Below are 14,481 nucleotides of genomic sequence, written 5' to 3' on the forward strand. Positions count from 1 at the left end.
AATATGGACCATGAGCACTTCATTATCATCAATTTAGACCTTACTCTACACAAAAAAATGTTTCCACCAACGAGAATTTTGTAAAATTAAGTTTGTTGTTGTTATTGGCATAATAAAATACAGAAAAAGAATGTGATGGCGGTCATGCGTTCCCGAAGAGTAAATAATCGGAGATGATGACTGTCCTGTTAGGCCAAAAGTAGCCTTTCGGAAACTTTGATCTTCTTTCGTATTCCATTGGAAAAGTGGAATATTTCAGTGGAATACAAAAGAAGTTTAAAACTTTTCGGATATTGGCCCCGAGGGTATTTTTCGCATTCGCTTTGCAGTATTTCTAAAACTTGATGTGAACTGCGACGCTTTAATATTGAATCTACAAAGAGTGGCAAAAAATATTTTTTCCGCTTCTTTCCATAAAGAACGTTCAATGTTGAATATCAACGACATAGCTGGTCAGACTCTCGTGCGAATGCCCTTTATGGATTGCCGCTAATGGCAAAAATACCACGACTTCGTCGCATATTTGAGACATATGTTACAGAAAATGTGGTTCCTTAAGTATATTAGGTAAAATCGACTTTGTGCTGTATTGTAAAATGTAAGAAGTTGGTCAATTACATATGTCATTTTTTACACAAGGGAAAGGTTTCCCTCCGAGCGAAGCGAGCGAGCAGACAGCAGTTAAAAACATTTTCATTTCTTTTGTAAACTTTTGTAAATTCATTGCACGTATAAAAAAAACTCTCTCAACTACAAACTAATTAATTTCTAACCAAATGCGATGGCACCTCTGAACGCATCGAACGTTGCACTGTGACCGGAACGTAAGAATCCTTGACGACGATTTGCGCGTCGACGATGATTTGCGTTTAACGGATTGATTCGAGGTGGTTTATTTTCCTGGACAGGATAATGGGAACTGGGAAACCCATTGCATTTAGGAATCCAACGACCTTCGTTTGTATCGTACACAAAATGAGGATTAGCTAAATTGCAAAAAATTTATTTAGAAATGGAATTTGATCAATAGAGATGAAGAAAACAAATTACCTGGTACGTGGTATGCATAGGGCTCGGTATTGTAACCATCCAAATCATATAGATCGTTCGATTGTAGACCACTTGGGTAGTAATACTCGACCGGAAATGCTTTGCTTAACGCAAATATTAAACTTAAACACAGTCCAAGAACGAACATCTTGTTTTCTTTGGTATATTTTTGGAATAAAAACTTGCGCCGAAATAAGAAGCTGTGCACTTGTGAGATTGATTACACGACTGACGGATAATTAAAATCAAAAACCGTTTTATATGAAAGAACATATTTTTTGGGTAAACAAAATACGCGTGATGCAAGTTAGAGTCTCTTCCATCCAGATTCTTCAAATATCTGAACAGATGTCGGTGCTGGGTGTCATAACTTTGGACGTGTAATTGTAATTCAAAAAACCGTGACACTGAACTTTCGCTATAACAGAAAATTTACACTTCATCGATAGAGTTTGCATCAAATTCTAATTGTGAATAGTTGCTGAGTTCAGTCATAAAATCAGATGACCTATCAATTTTGAATCGGTGAAATCAATTTCCAATACAGCAACTCTCCACATATTGAAGGCTATGAATAGGCTGGTATTAGGTCGACCTGTGACCTGAAAATCGAAAACCTGACCCGATCTGAAAATTACGTGACCTGATTTAAATTTGACCTGACCTGACCTGATTCAAATTTAACTTGACCTGACCTGACCTGTTTCAGCTTTTACCTGAAATGACCTGAACTGATCTGATTCATTTCTCATATTCTTTTTGATTTATGTTGCGGACTTCCAAAATTATGTTTTTCGTCTCGTAGTTTCTTGCAGTTTATTTCTTTATTCAAAGTTACACGTTTGTCAAAACTTGTAGGCCAGGTTTTGGACTTTCAGGTTCAAGTCAGATCAGGTCAGGTCAAAATTTATCAGATCAGATTCAGGTCGAATCAGGTTCCGAGCCTTAAGTGACAGTTCGTCTGATTTTGTGAATGAAATTTAGAGTTGCCATAACAGAAAAATTTGATATTTGTTGTTAATGTGGTGCATATTTTCGCATGCGAAGATCGATAGACTTCACCCAAGACGTACCACGACTCCCACCCGTTATCCCATTAATAAATTAATCTTCTGTTCCAATTATGTCAGTCTGCTAGCTGCTACCATACGTTGTTTCAGAAGAAGTCAATATTTCGTTAGGGTACCGTAAAGCGTCTGAACAATATCATAACATTAAATATGTCAATCAATTAACATATTAACACACGAGCCATAATTAATTTAGACGCTTCTTGTCTTGTTTTAGTCATATTTGTTGATTGGATAGACTAAATGAGCTATTGATTAGCGAAAGTTATGGTACCGTCCTTGTGACACACACGAGTTCCACACAGACAGTATATCCATGAATTTTGTTGATTTGGAAGAGGACTCTGGATTCCGTTATTGTAAAAAGCATGTTAGAAAAATGGTGGGAACTTTGGTGCGGTGATTCAGTCTTCAATCAAATCAAATTTTTCTCGATCTTCCACCATTCTAAAGAAAATTACGCAGTGATTTGTCTATTAGACTCTACGCCGTAGGTGAAATATTCGATACATAGATGATCGCAAAACCTCTTCAATCTGTTGAATTGCAACAGATACAGCATTTGTACGTAAGATAATGCTGGGAGAAAATCGATTTGAAGTCGCCCGAACCGATCAATTATGGACTAGAAAAGTCCTCCAGACACGTTACGAAATAATATGAAAAAGAACTATTTTAAAAAAGAATTTGGTTCAAATTTACTCTTTTATTCAAGCGGAAAAGGTCAACTTTTTTTTTCAAATGGTCAGCGATTCCGTCAACATAAAACTTCTGAGGAAATATTTTGGTATGTGATGGTGGCTGAGGTCAGCTACCATACCCAGTGGTCGACCCAAAAGAAAAGTAATGTTGCAAGGGTACAGCTCTATTTGAAAGTTGACCATATTTGGGCAGAGCGAGCTTCCAGTGGTGAGCGCGGACGTCAGGAAGTCTCAAAATTTCGGCCTTGAATAGGGCAACATTTCTAGAAAGTTTCAAGTTGCCATGTTTCTTCGTCAAGTTATTGGTAAAAATGTGTTTTTGTGCCTTAGAACAACGCACTTCAAGCAAAAGTGCTTCGAGTGGCAGCTGCGAAATACTATTTTCTATGAAAAATTTTTGGAATTTCATATATATTATTTCGGACGCAATCGAGTATGCCAAGTAAATGTGAAATTGTTGTAGAGTGATTTCATTGTTATTGTTTGTGTGTTCCGTCGCACAAAAAACGTAGTTCGTAACTCAAGATGAAAGCAGAATTTTTCAGGAAACGTCGTACGCTTGTCCTAACGAGGCGAAATCGAAAAATTCAACTTTTCATCACTCGTAACGAAAAATACTATTCGATCACCTTCTGACTGATTTTTTTCAAAAATTAAAAATTTGTCTAAAGAATTGGCGAGTTGACTCTTAATTAAAAAGATTCTGCATTACGGTTATCTCAGAAGACTGGATTGGATTGAAGTGGGCAAACAAACTAAACTTTCATAATCTTCTCGTTCAATACTATCTCTTGCTAGGGAGAGTATTGCCTCGTTGCAGCATTGGCTTCTCGTTTTCATTTGACTTTTCGAATATCTAACATTTCGATTAAATTCAATGAGTTAGTTAAATGACGAAGAAAATAATTATGGTTGACCCATCAACCAATAATAAGAGTTGGTCCATGAATGCCTCTATGGCTTCAGTAAGTATATCTTCCGTTCGATAAATTTTTACACATTTCACGTACCGCTTCGCATCTTTTTTTCTTGCAACAATAAATATTCATTGATTTGCTTATGTATACATAAACGTATACCTACGACCTATCCTCTTTCTTTTCATATCGAAAAAGATTTTCCAGAGCGTAAAAATTCACGGTCGTTTACCGTATTAATACAGATGTCACGCACACACAAGTATGTATTTTTGCACCATGCACATAATTCTGGCAATTCTGCGTTAAAGCTCGTCTCTTATACGCTACAGTTGTGTTAGGGTATCGAAAATAAGGCGTAAAGGGAAGAAGATGGATGAAATTTAATGTTCTGGAAAATTTCGTGTTAAATAATAGGTTGGATGTCTGATAAGAAGCCATGCATTGCAAGGCATAAGAGGGAAGAAAAACCCGAAACAAATTAATGTCTTCTGTGATTGTCGGATAGGGGGTATTTTCTGTGTACAATCTTTTTGTGTACACACAACACATAGAAAGACGCACTAAAAACACGAAGCAACGAAAAATCATCCCCAGTTCATAGGTCACCAGGTCACCCGATTCCTACCTATTACCGTGATTTATTCGTCCATTTTAAGCGAACACGTCCTATTCGTAAATTATACAAAATAGCTTGCATTCCACACCGCCTAACATTAACGTGTAATAAATTCATATAAAGTCTATTCTACCGTACGACTTTCGCATGGGTTTTTTCCCTTACAGCCGTTTGTTACATTTTATATGAGCCTCTCTCCCTAAACCAACATTAATTAACCGATACGAAATATTTTATGACCGAAAACATCAAGCGCCATAAGTCTCTATGCATCTATTCCGAGAGTACGATGTTCTAAAAAAAAATCCCATCCATGAAACCATTACTCTCAGCTTTGGATGCGAACATTACGGAATGTGAAACACAAAACAACGAATTCTAATTACATTGGGCCTCCTCTTCTGTTGCATACCAATTCTTTTATTTAAATTTTAATGAAATGAAACCGAGATGGATGAACGTGCCATTTTTAATTGTGAGCCAAATACACCTTTAAACGCTTCAAAACAACTGAGTTTTATACCTCTATTACCTATCCAACGCGGCTGGCTTTCGAGAGTTATGGGTTTGAATGTTGAATTTAAGAGTTTTCCATTCCTTTTTTTGTGTGCAAAAGTCTGTTAGACTTTTCAAGGCACTGCACACACAGTAATAAAAATGTAACTCGTTCATGTTAAATGATGATGAGGGTTTCGTTTAAGTATGGCAACGTGCTTTGTCTATATTGTCCACGAGATGATAATGGAAATAGAAGAGGCGATGATGATTGTTCCTCTGTATTCCATTCATTTCCTCCTAAGTAAAGGAAAATGTCATAGACCATGTGACCACGAATCCACGTAATTTTCTATAAATGTTTTGGGTTACTTACATTCTCCAAGTTGAATGAATTTCACGGAACGGTTAGAGGCTGTGAAATTTCAGCATGAATTTTCTTCAGTTGTTTTTCAACTGATCCACACAAACAATCAAAACTGTCTATACGTCTTTCTTTATAAGGTTTCACCACTATCACCGCACGTACGTGCAACAGCTTCAACAGTGTAAACAAGTATAAACAGTTCTGATTGCATGTGTGGATCAGATGAAAAACAGCTGAAGGAAACTCATGCTGAAATTTCCGGAAAATTTCACTACCTCTGACTGTACGATCAGATTCATATGATCAGTCCAAGGTTCTGAAAGAACATTGTAAGGCATCTTTAAGTTGATCACGTAGGCGGTGGCAGCCACACTTCTCTGCTGCACCATCTAGGTTTGTGAAACTTTATTTGTCAATTTTAGTTTGCCCCCGTAACTTTTGAAGCTTAAATCCAATAAAAATTGCACCATACGAAGTCCAAAATTTGTATGATACTTTGTCCAGTTTAAGTCCTCTATTTAGACTTTTAGACTATACCAATCATGCTTGAAGTGCGTTGCTTATAGCCGCCGTATCTCGCATAGTATCAGTATAGTATTCGAATTTTGTCATGCACTCCAGATGTTTCAACAAAAAAATTTTAATTTTATTTCAATCTTAAAGTGGAAACCCTGTCTTCCGCACCAATTTCTCCCCTCAAAGACATGAAAAGCACTTGAACTCTCTTTAATTAATGCAAATAGTAATGAACTTGAAGGGACACCTCTGGCAATATCAAATCTGTCTTACAGAGTTAACAACTCTCACAAGTCACGTTATCGCGTATTATAGCTGCAGCAATAAACACAACATCACCAAGAGTCGTAACATTTGAAGAGTTTGTCTTTCCTACAACGCATTAATAATCGGCACCTGGAATGTCTGTGGGGGATTATACACTTTCTATGTAAATTAAACACCAAGTTTTCTCGTAAACAAATTTTTTTTAATGCAATTTTGATAGGTCAATCGATTTCGTTATGCACCTAAAACTGTAACGCATGCGCACTCATTTACAACAAAATTGAACAATGTCGACTTTTGATAGAACGATAATAGCCTTGATGAAAATTTGGTTGTCCTCAAGAAACAAATGGTTGTTCGGCATACTCCAGAACGATGGTAGTTGCAGGGTTGAAATAAATCTGGTTCAGAGAAGTTGAAATTAAATTCTTGGAATGTTGAACTGAATGAAGCATTGATTTTCTGAAGGAAATTGCCAATAATATGCCAAAGGATAACATACCTCTGAATACTGCTACTGTACGCTCTACTATAAATTTTTTATTAAAGTGCCAACATTCCAGCATCATTTGTTACATACAGACAAAGAGATTAGGTGATTGGCTGTGCACTTTTTTACGCTACGAAATGTAATTACAAACTTAAAATGCGATGCGAATTCAATCACGTACGCTGCTGTTTCGTCAATACTTGCTACGATTTTACTTTTGCACATTTAATGTACATTTTAAACTTATGATGCATAATAAAGGATTCATGCAATAGTGACGTTCACTTGTGAACGTGGGGAAGGGGAAGGTAGTGTAGTAGCAAAATCGGTCGAACATTTTGACTGAAATATTTGAAAAAAATTGGTAACTGTTGCCATGGAATGTCCTCTTATGGAGACTTCCATTACGTTACAGTAGTTACCGATATTCATAGCGAATTGAGTGTTAACTTTACGCGGTTTAAATAAAACTGGGGATATATACCAAAAAAGCAATGAAAAAAAATGTGGACGTCTTTATTGCACAACCCCTAAATATCCGATTGCAGTGAAACGAACGATGATACTTTACATGCAGAATCCGAAACGTTTTGTTGTTAGTCGTCGACACAAACATTTTTCAGTGTCTTTGGTTACCAGTTGTAAACGATAGATGTTCTGTTTCATCAGCTTCGGAACTGCTCACAGAATTCGTAGTAAAAGGTTCCAAAAGCTTTGTAAATGTATAACACGCTCTATGCTTGTAAAAGCCTTTATATAATTTACTGTTACGTAAGAAATATCTATTTCAGTCAACTGAATACTGTATCTAAACTACAACTTAGTCACATTCGTGTACATTTCTACTGTCTCATCCATTAACAATGCGCTCGTCTTTCTTTTTTATTTTAAGACCTTCACTTCATACATTAAGTTATCTAAGATTGATGGATATTCATACGCTGAAAATAATTAACTATACCAGGGAGGTAATGTGGTTTCCCTATGGAAAACACTTTTATCTCGCTCGTATAGTAAAATAGCATAACTCGAGAAATAATTTGATATGTCGTATCGGATACTTGTACTCATCTGGATACGAAATATCAAATTACTTCCTTGATACAGTAATCTACTCTTGTTCAGTGACCGTTCGCTCGACTTCTATTAAAAATCATTTTCTCTTTAGACCGCCTCACCGACAAATTTCACACCGAAATTTAATCGATTTCTGTAATCATTTTCTACTACAATGACTAACATGCTCATGTTCGAAAGTGTTCATGACACAGCCAACAATGTTGGTCCCATACCCCAATACGCAATAATTTTCAATAAAAATGTTATGGTAAAAGTAGGAAGTTGCGGTGGAGGATGTTCATTTGATTTATATGGCTGAGATGGTATTGCACATTGAGTCTACCTACATTAATTATGGTGAGCACATCAACAATTTTCGAAACAATATGTGTTGAGTCTTTATGACCGAAAACACACTAGCAATTTTCAGTTGGTGAAATCAAAAATTATGCCACATTTTCCATTACTTGACGTATACTACAAATCTGAGTACAATGACAAATCTACACAACTGTCATGGCATGACGGTTCACATAAAAAAATGTGTGAGAAAAACAAGCAATACAGTGTTTAAGGAGAGCGAAAACCAGTTAAATTTAATTGGTCTCGGGGTCAGCTGTCAAATATTCATCAATGAAAAAAGAAATTGAGAGTTGAGCCCAGTTTAAATTTGTATGTGAATTCTCTCATTTTGACGTGTGACCCCGAGACCAGTTTAAACAAAGTGGTCAAAAATCGCTCTCCTTAAACACTGTATTACAAATTAGTTAGAGAACAAGCGAGGTGCGAACAATTTTTAATTTAGAGAAAACAAACTTCTGCAAGTCTTTTCGAGGAAATTAATGGTTCGTGGGGTGGCAGAGTCTGTAATTGTGAAAACGGTTTTGTGAATTTTCATGAATTCTCACGATTTTCGTGATTTTTGAAATTCACGAAAATTGTGGAAATTCATGAAAATTCACGAAAAGTTTTCACGATGACTGGCAATTACCGGTCGTGGCAATCACAATGTCTTTTCTGTAACTCAACGCGAAGAAGACTACTTTTGATCAATCAAATTTTCCTTTTGTTGTTCTGTCATTTTTGACAATTACTCCTCACTTCAGGATAATTTCGGCGGTTGGAAAAGCTTAATAAATGCTTAGGTTAGGTCCTTAAGTCACGAATTCCTTTGTGTGAATTGAAGAAAAATTTAAGGTGAAATTCACTGAAAAGCTTTTTTAATAGATTAATTCGAAAGAATAAAAATCGGTGACCCTGATGACAAAGAGAAACACTCGCTTCGCTTGCATCCGTACACTCTCGCATTATGATCACTGTGCAGCGATAAAACTACAAATGAACAATCGATGTAACCTTATAAATTGTGCGATAAAAGCAGAGCTGATGGTGGAGTTATCACGCAGTGATTGCTAAAAAAATCTACGTATTATGTTCAACCTGTCGTTACCAAGCACTCAAAACACATTCACAGCCGCTAAATTATTTCGTCTCGAAAAGTGAATCAATCAATCAAAATAAAAACGACTAATTCTACTGCACAGTTTTGTTAAAATAAATAAATCTTCTCGTTTATTGCAAAAAAAAGTGGTAGAAAGAATTCGAAAATAAATATTAAGTACGACGGATGTTAAATACATGGAACACTAAATACAAAAAAAGTCAGCAGACGATTCCTCTATAAACGGAATCACCTGCTGCTTAGGTGGTTGGCTACAATTTCATTTTTTTTTAAATTAACAAATCCACTAAATTCATCATAGCCATCAAACAGAAACAAATTGTGTCTTAATAAAAATAATTAAAATAACCAAAATCGAACGTACCTCTTGAGATTTCAAATTTTGTTTTTGATTTAAATTTTGAAATTTTGAATTTAGAAATGATGTGAATGGACGATTTCACTTTGCCTGTATGTTGGGAATAGAAAAGGTAGAACAAACAACAAAAAAGGTTCATTAGTACGAAGAATTTTTTTGGTTAATTTTTTTGTTTGGGATGAATGATGCGCTCCGTTCACTTTATTCAGCATGATTTGGCGATTTTGTTTTTTTTTTTGGTGAAGAGATTTTTCATTTTTATTCACACATGCTAGCTCGGTAAGTAAATGAAACGTTTTGTCACTCTGGGGCGATAATATAGCAATCTTTGTACAAAGTGTGAAAGTTTGGGGTGCGTGTAGCGAAGGTGTCATTATTCCATATCGTAACACTTCTCGTCCTGGTTGTGAGAATTCTGCTGAAATTACTGAATATTTGGTAAATTTTACTGAAATTTACCAGAATTTACCAAAAATGTTTTTCTGTAAAACTCCGTAATTTTCGTTGTATTTCAGAAAATTTCGGCAATTTTTAGTAAAGTTTCGTTAAATTTTCAGTAATTTCAGTAAATAAAATTCACAATAAATGACCCTGCTTCAAACTGAGGCTTACTATCGACCCGGTGTAAGAGTTTCTTAAAAACTTAACGAATAACAGCCCATTTACTTTGAGGTAACATTCGTTGAGTTTTTGCTGATCACGTACGATTTGTCCGAAAAGCTTTTTGCGGTGAAACAAGCTCTTTAGGTCTACTCTATCAAACAGCATTGTGACGTAAGCCTGTAGTAGTGTATTATATCACTATAACTGAAAAGATGTGTCTTGTAATCAGGTAAAGTGCTTTTGTTGGAAAATCTCCACGTTTCATATGTATAGCATTTTTTGTCCCGCTTACCCTCTAGAAAAGTTCTACGAAATATGCAAATGTCGTTCCAGATATTTTCGATTTCGATAAAAGTAACAAAATGGGGCTGCCTTTCCCACCCGAGGTGACTCTGCCGAAACTACCTGAGGGCGGTTTTGGTGGAAACCTTATTTCGTTATGTTTGTCGAAATAGTTATTTATGCCACCGATTGATAAATGGTTTTTTAGGCACGATAACATAGATGTGTGGATTGTAAATGTCGACCGCAGGCCGAGCGTGACAGTACACATCGTGTACCTAAAAAGAACATTTATCACCGAATTGTGTACAACGTTTTCCTCAATAATGGCAATGAATACGTTGTGAAGAAAGGCACTAGTGTCGAAAAGAACCTCATTTCGTGCGTTATGGACAGCTCATTTTTTTTCTAAACCAAATTACAAAAAGTCATTTACTTTCCCCAGCTAGCATGTAAAATATCGTACGTAATTTCTTGGAAATTCGTTGTTTTGGCTCTGGTGACTATGTCACTCATCTTCTCCCAATCAAAAAAAAAAAATTGCTAAAAAACGAATGTCCAAGCAATGACGTAGTACACTAAATTTATTGTATCATGTGATGGAGTAATGTAAGTATGATAGGAAAAGTGCAGGATGGCAAACAATAAAAGTTGAAGGAGAAAAAAATCTCGTAACATTTCCAGGAGAGATTCGTAAAGACACAGTGGCGATACATTAATACAAATATCGGATGTGTCGGTTGTCTTTATGAACCTGTCCGTGTTAAATAAGGATAACTACAAAGAAAACCTGACGAAAATTCTTAAAAAATTTACAAAATAAATAAACAAACTGATCAGGATAGTAAAAGAGAATTTAACTGCATATAGTGTGTAGTGCTTGTTCATGATTGTGTTCGTGTGGTGTGTTTGTGTACTTTGTGCGCGCTGTTAAGCTCATATTTTTTCGTTAAATGTAAATTATTTGTTTTTTTCGTTTGCATATGTTCGCCTCATGTAAAACTTAGTTTTCTTTTTGGTTCATTTGTCATTTTCGATTGGATGTACAGGAATCAACGAGCAATCAAAACGGGCAAATCAAAAACCGGGACAAAAATGTAAAAAAAATAGTAAAAAGTAACCAAAAGAAAAACTGAATTCGATGATGGGGATCACAAATTATGAGCTAGGAAATCAATGCCAACACATTACCAGTGAATTGTCTTTTCGGATAGTCGTCGTACGATGTTCTGTATGACATCTAAACTGGTGTGTGTGCCGCCCAAATCTGGAAGAATGAAAAATAAATTAACCGATTTTCCCTGCAACGTAAGTATGGTTTCGGCAATGGAACGCAAACGAATTAAACGTTTAACAAACGCTGCACACTAATCAATAAATCCATTAAGTCTGGTAGAGCCGATATGCAGTTTACAACCGAAAAATCACTGGGATGTTAATTATGGATAGGTTTCAATCTTTCATCGACTTTCTCTTACCGCAAAAACCTATTGAAGTACTTGTAACTCACGAGCATTGGGTACTTTATCTGCAAAAGACCTGCTACAGTGCGGGACTGTCAATGACTCTGAGTAATTTGCTACTCTCTAACGTTCCAAACTCTTTCGGAAAGTTTTGTCTATCAGGAACCACGTTCTACGATTGGGTAATCAATTTGAGAAATTTTCGGGAATTAATTCCCGAACCTTAGGTCCTCCCAGGGAACTCATGAAAACAGTTGTTTTAAACACAATTGCGAGGCACTAAAAGTCAGATAAATTCCACTGTTTCCATACAGCATCGACCGCTACTTAATCAGCGAAATCCGCAGTAGAAAATTATCAATTTTCAACAGACGAACAATTCTTTTATCTTGTTTATTGGTGGCAGGATTTGAAGTCTTTTTTACCGAAGTGGAGAGTAGCACACAGTGCCAACATTCGAGATGAAATATTTGGATGGGACGGACATAAATTGCGTCGATAAAATACGATGTTATCGAGTCGGTTACCGAGTTTTATGCACGGAAATTCAATTTAGGACATTTTCTCGAGAATTGGCACTAGAGGTCGCTAGTACGAAGACCCTGAAGTATCAGAACTCTTTTCCTCCTCCACAACCAATCAGTCCACTCACCTGGTGTATGAATTTTATCCTCGCAAACAGTTTTGTACACAGCGTCCGAAATAGCGTCAGCATGATGCTTATGTCCCAAGTGATACAGCAAATCAACCGATGCATTCAACATAGCCACTGGATTCGCAATATTCTTACCGGCAATGGCCGTTCCCGTATTTCTCGTGCCTGGCTCAAATATGGCATAATGGTCGCCGTAATTTTTGCCCGCCAACAAACCAGCACCGCCGGCGATACCGCAGATGACATTCGACACGATTGTACCGTACAAATTGGTCATGTTCATCACTTCGAACTGATGGGGATTCGACACCAATTGCATGCAACAGTTGTCGATGATCATGTCGTTGTGCTTGATGTTTGGATACTCTTTGGCGACGCGACGCGATGTCTCCAGGAACAGACCATCGGACAATTTCATGATATTGGCTTTGTGGACGGTGGTTACGCGTGTTCGGCCGGTATTCTTGGCATACTCGAATGCGTACCGAGCCACACGTTCACTGTTCTCGTCCGTTACGACTTTCATGCTCTCGACAACACCGGGAACGCTCTGTTTGAGTGGCGAAGTGATGCAATGAATGCGGGCTTCACGTGCAATTCAAAATTACTCACCTCGTGCTCCAACATAGCGTATTCACCTTCGGTATTCTGTCGTACAATCACAATGTCGATATTTTGATGGCGTGCTATGATGCCCGGGTATGATTTACATTCCAACACGTTTACGAACAGATCGAGTTCATTTCGTAGCGCCACATTCCGGGAGATGGTGTCAGTTTCTTCACTTTTCGTCTCAATGTTACCTGTATGGTTGAGCGAAAAACATTTTAATTTGTGGAAATAAGAAGAATCTCCCGATTCCCTTCTCACCTTTGATAGCCACTCCGTTCCGTTTAATCGAAGTGATTGCGTACTCCAAATCATCATTTCCCTCACTGTTCGGATCAATTTCAATGATTTCAAAATCAACGGGCACGCCACAGTAGCGGAAAATCTCCCGCACATAACTCATCAGTTCCGGTCCGATTCCGCCACCTGGCAGCATAGTGCATGCATGTCGGCCACCGTACTGAGCATTCGGTATGGCAGTCTGCGAATAAAGGGACAGATCTCGTGATTCTGGTTCACAGATTCGTCGAACGACCTTGGACACTTTGCCTGGCACAGTCCGCATTTCTTTTTCGATTTCTTTTTCATTCTTATTGGACTTCGAGAGTTCACACTTACCAGCCTTCGCTGAAGCGGTTGCTTGTGCTGAATGTCATACAATGCTTCGTCTTTGCTGGCAAACGACTGGATCGGAAAGATTTTGGTTTTTATTTTCACTCAAGTCAGTAAATTATGTAATGCAAATTTTTCTGATTTCGGTTCGAGACCATTTTTCAGTTTCGATTATTTACCCGAATGAACGTTGGACGAACGATGTCTTTGGTGAATTTGGCTAGACGCAATGCCATTTTGTCAGATTAATGTTAACTTTTAGGAATTTGGTGTTGCGAATGGGTTGTTAAATGTAAATTGGTTCCCAAAGAGATTGAACACACAATTTCTAAGGTTAAATTTTTTGTTGTCAGTTGACAGTGGTGAGAATGGTGTAGTAGATTTCATAGTATGGTGTGCTTAAGGTGTTTTGTACATTTCCCAGCCAATTTAATAATCTTTGTGAAGTGGATTTTTCGCGTTACGATTCAAAATTTAAGTGCAGACAATTTTCGTTGATTGAACAAAAAACTGTAATCGAAATAAGGTAACTGATTGAAAGTTGACCTAGTGGAAAAGTGATCTTAAGTTGTCCGTGTAAATTTGTATGGAGAAAAAATTATCGGTCAACTCAACATTCAATAAATCGTGATATGTCCTATGACATTTGTATAGATAGGATAACTCACGATTCATATAGGTATCTGCATTTTTATTAATTCATTAACTTTGTTAGACGAAATCGGCAATAATTAATAAAATTTATATTAATTAAGTAAAGAAAAGATAAATCTTTAAAATAAAAGTGGTTCCATGTAACATAGTTCCAAAATCGCTGAGAAATTCAAGTTCAAAGTTGAGATTTGTCAAACTAGGTCAACTTTCAATCTTACTTACCTTAATGATC

General features: G+C 36.8%; 2 protein-coding genes across 4 annotated transcripts; both read right to left on the reverse strand.

Moving 5' to 3' along the window:
• Positions 1-703: 703 nt before the first annotated feature.
• Positions 704-1,271, reverse strand: LOC119084346. The gene is made up of 2 exons (XM_037194286.1): positions 1,051-1,271; positions 704-986 (listed from the first exon to the last, which is right to left on the reverse strand). The coding sequence occupies exons 1-2, from the start codon at positions 1,196-1,198 to the stop codon at positions 769-771; spliced, it is 366 nt and encodes a 121-aa protein (XP_037050181.1). The 5' UTR covers positions 1,199-1,271; the 3' UTR covers positions 704-768.
• A 4,911-nt stretch (positions 1,272-6,182) lies between these two features.
• Positions 6,183-13,959, reverse strand: LOC119084347 (isocitrate dehydrogenase [NAD] subunit gamma, mitochondrial). Of its 3 annotated transcripts, XR_005089049.1 has the most exons (8): positions 13,775-13,959; positions 13,602-13,667; positions 13,245-13,464; positions 12,987-13,177; positions 12,372-12,924; positions 11,448-11,523; positions 9,378-9,461; positions 6,183-6,403 (listed from the first exon to the last, which is right to left on the reverse strand). XR_005089049.1 is itself a non-coding variant. In XM_037194289.1 (7 exons), coding segments are annotated over exons 1-7 (1,164 nt in total). In that variant the 5' UTR covers positions 13,832-13,959; the 3' UTR covers positions 6,183-6,402. The 3 variants fall into 3 exon arrangements, 2 of the variants coding, with proteins under 2 accessions (XP_037050184.1, XP_037050183.1); XM_037194289.1 differs by lacking the exon at positions 9,378-9,461; XM_037194288.1 differs by lacking the exon at positions 6,183-6,403 and having other exon boundaries at positions 9,101-9,461.
• Between the last annotated feature and the right edge of the window lie 522 nt (positions 13,960-14,481).

Source organism: Bradysia coprophila, unplaced genomic scaffold, assembly GCF_014529535.1.
Source record: "Bradysia coprophila strain Holo2 unplaced genomic scaffold, BU_Bcop_v1 contig_732, whole genome shotgun sequence".
NCBI classification, from domain to species: Eukaryota; Metazoa; Arthropoda; class Insecta; order Diptera; family Sciaridae; genus Bradysia; species Bradysia coprophila.

Excerpts from the sequence above, each read along its gene's own strand:
- LOC119084346 (XM_037194286.1), bottom strand. The coding sequence starts at position 1,198 with ATGTTCGTTCTTGGACTGTGTTTAAGTTTAATATTTGCGTTAAGCAAA. Across the intron at positions 987-1,050 it reads CTATGCATACCACGTACCAG|CTAATCCTCATTTTGTGTAC; the intron begins GTAATTTGTTTT and ends TTTGCAATTTAG.
- LOC119084347 (XM_037194288.1), bottom strand. The coding sequence starts at position 13,831 with ATGGCATTGCGTCTAGCCAAATTCACCAAAGACATCGTTCGTCCAACG. Across the intron at positions 13,178-13,244 it reads GAACGGAGTGGCTATCAAAG|GTAACATTGAGACGAAAAGT; the intron begins GTGAGAAGGGAA and ends TCAACCATACAG. Across the intron at positions 12,925-12,986 it reads ACGCTATGTTGGAGCACGAG|AGCGTTCCCGGTGTTGTCGA; the intron begins GTGAGTAATTTT and ends CCACTCAAACAG.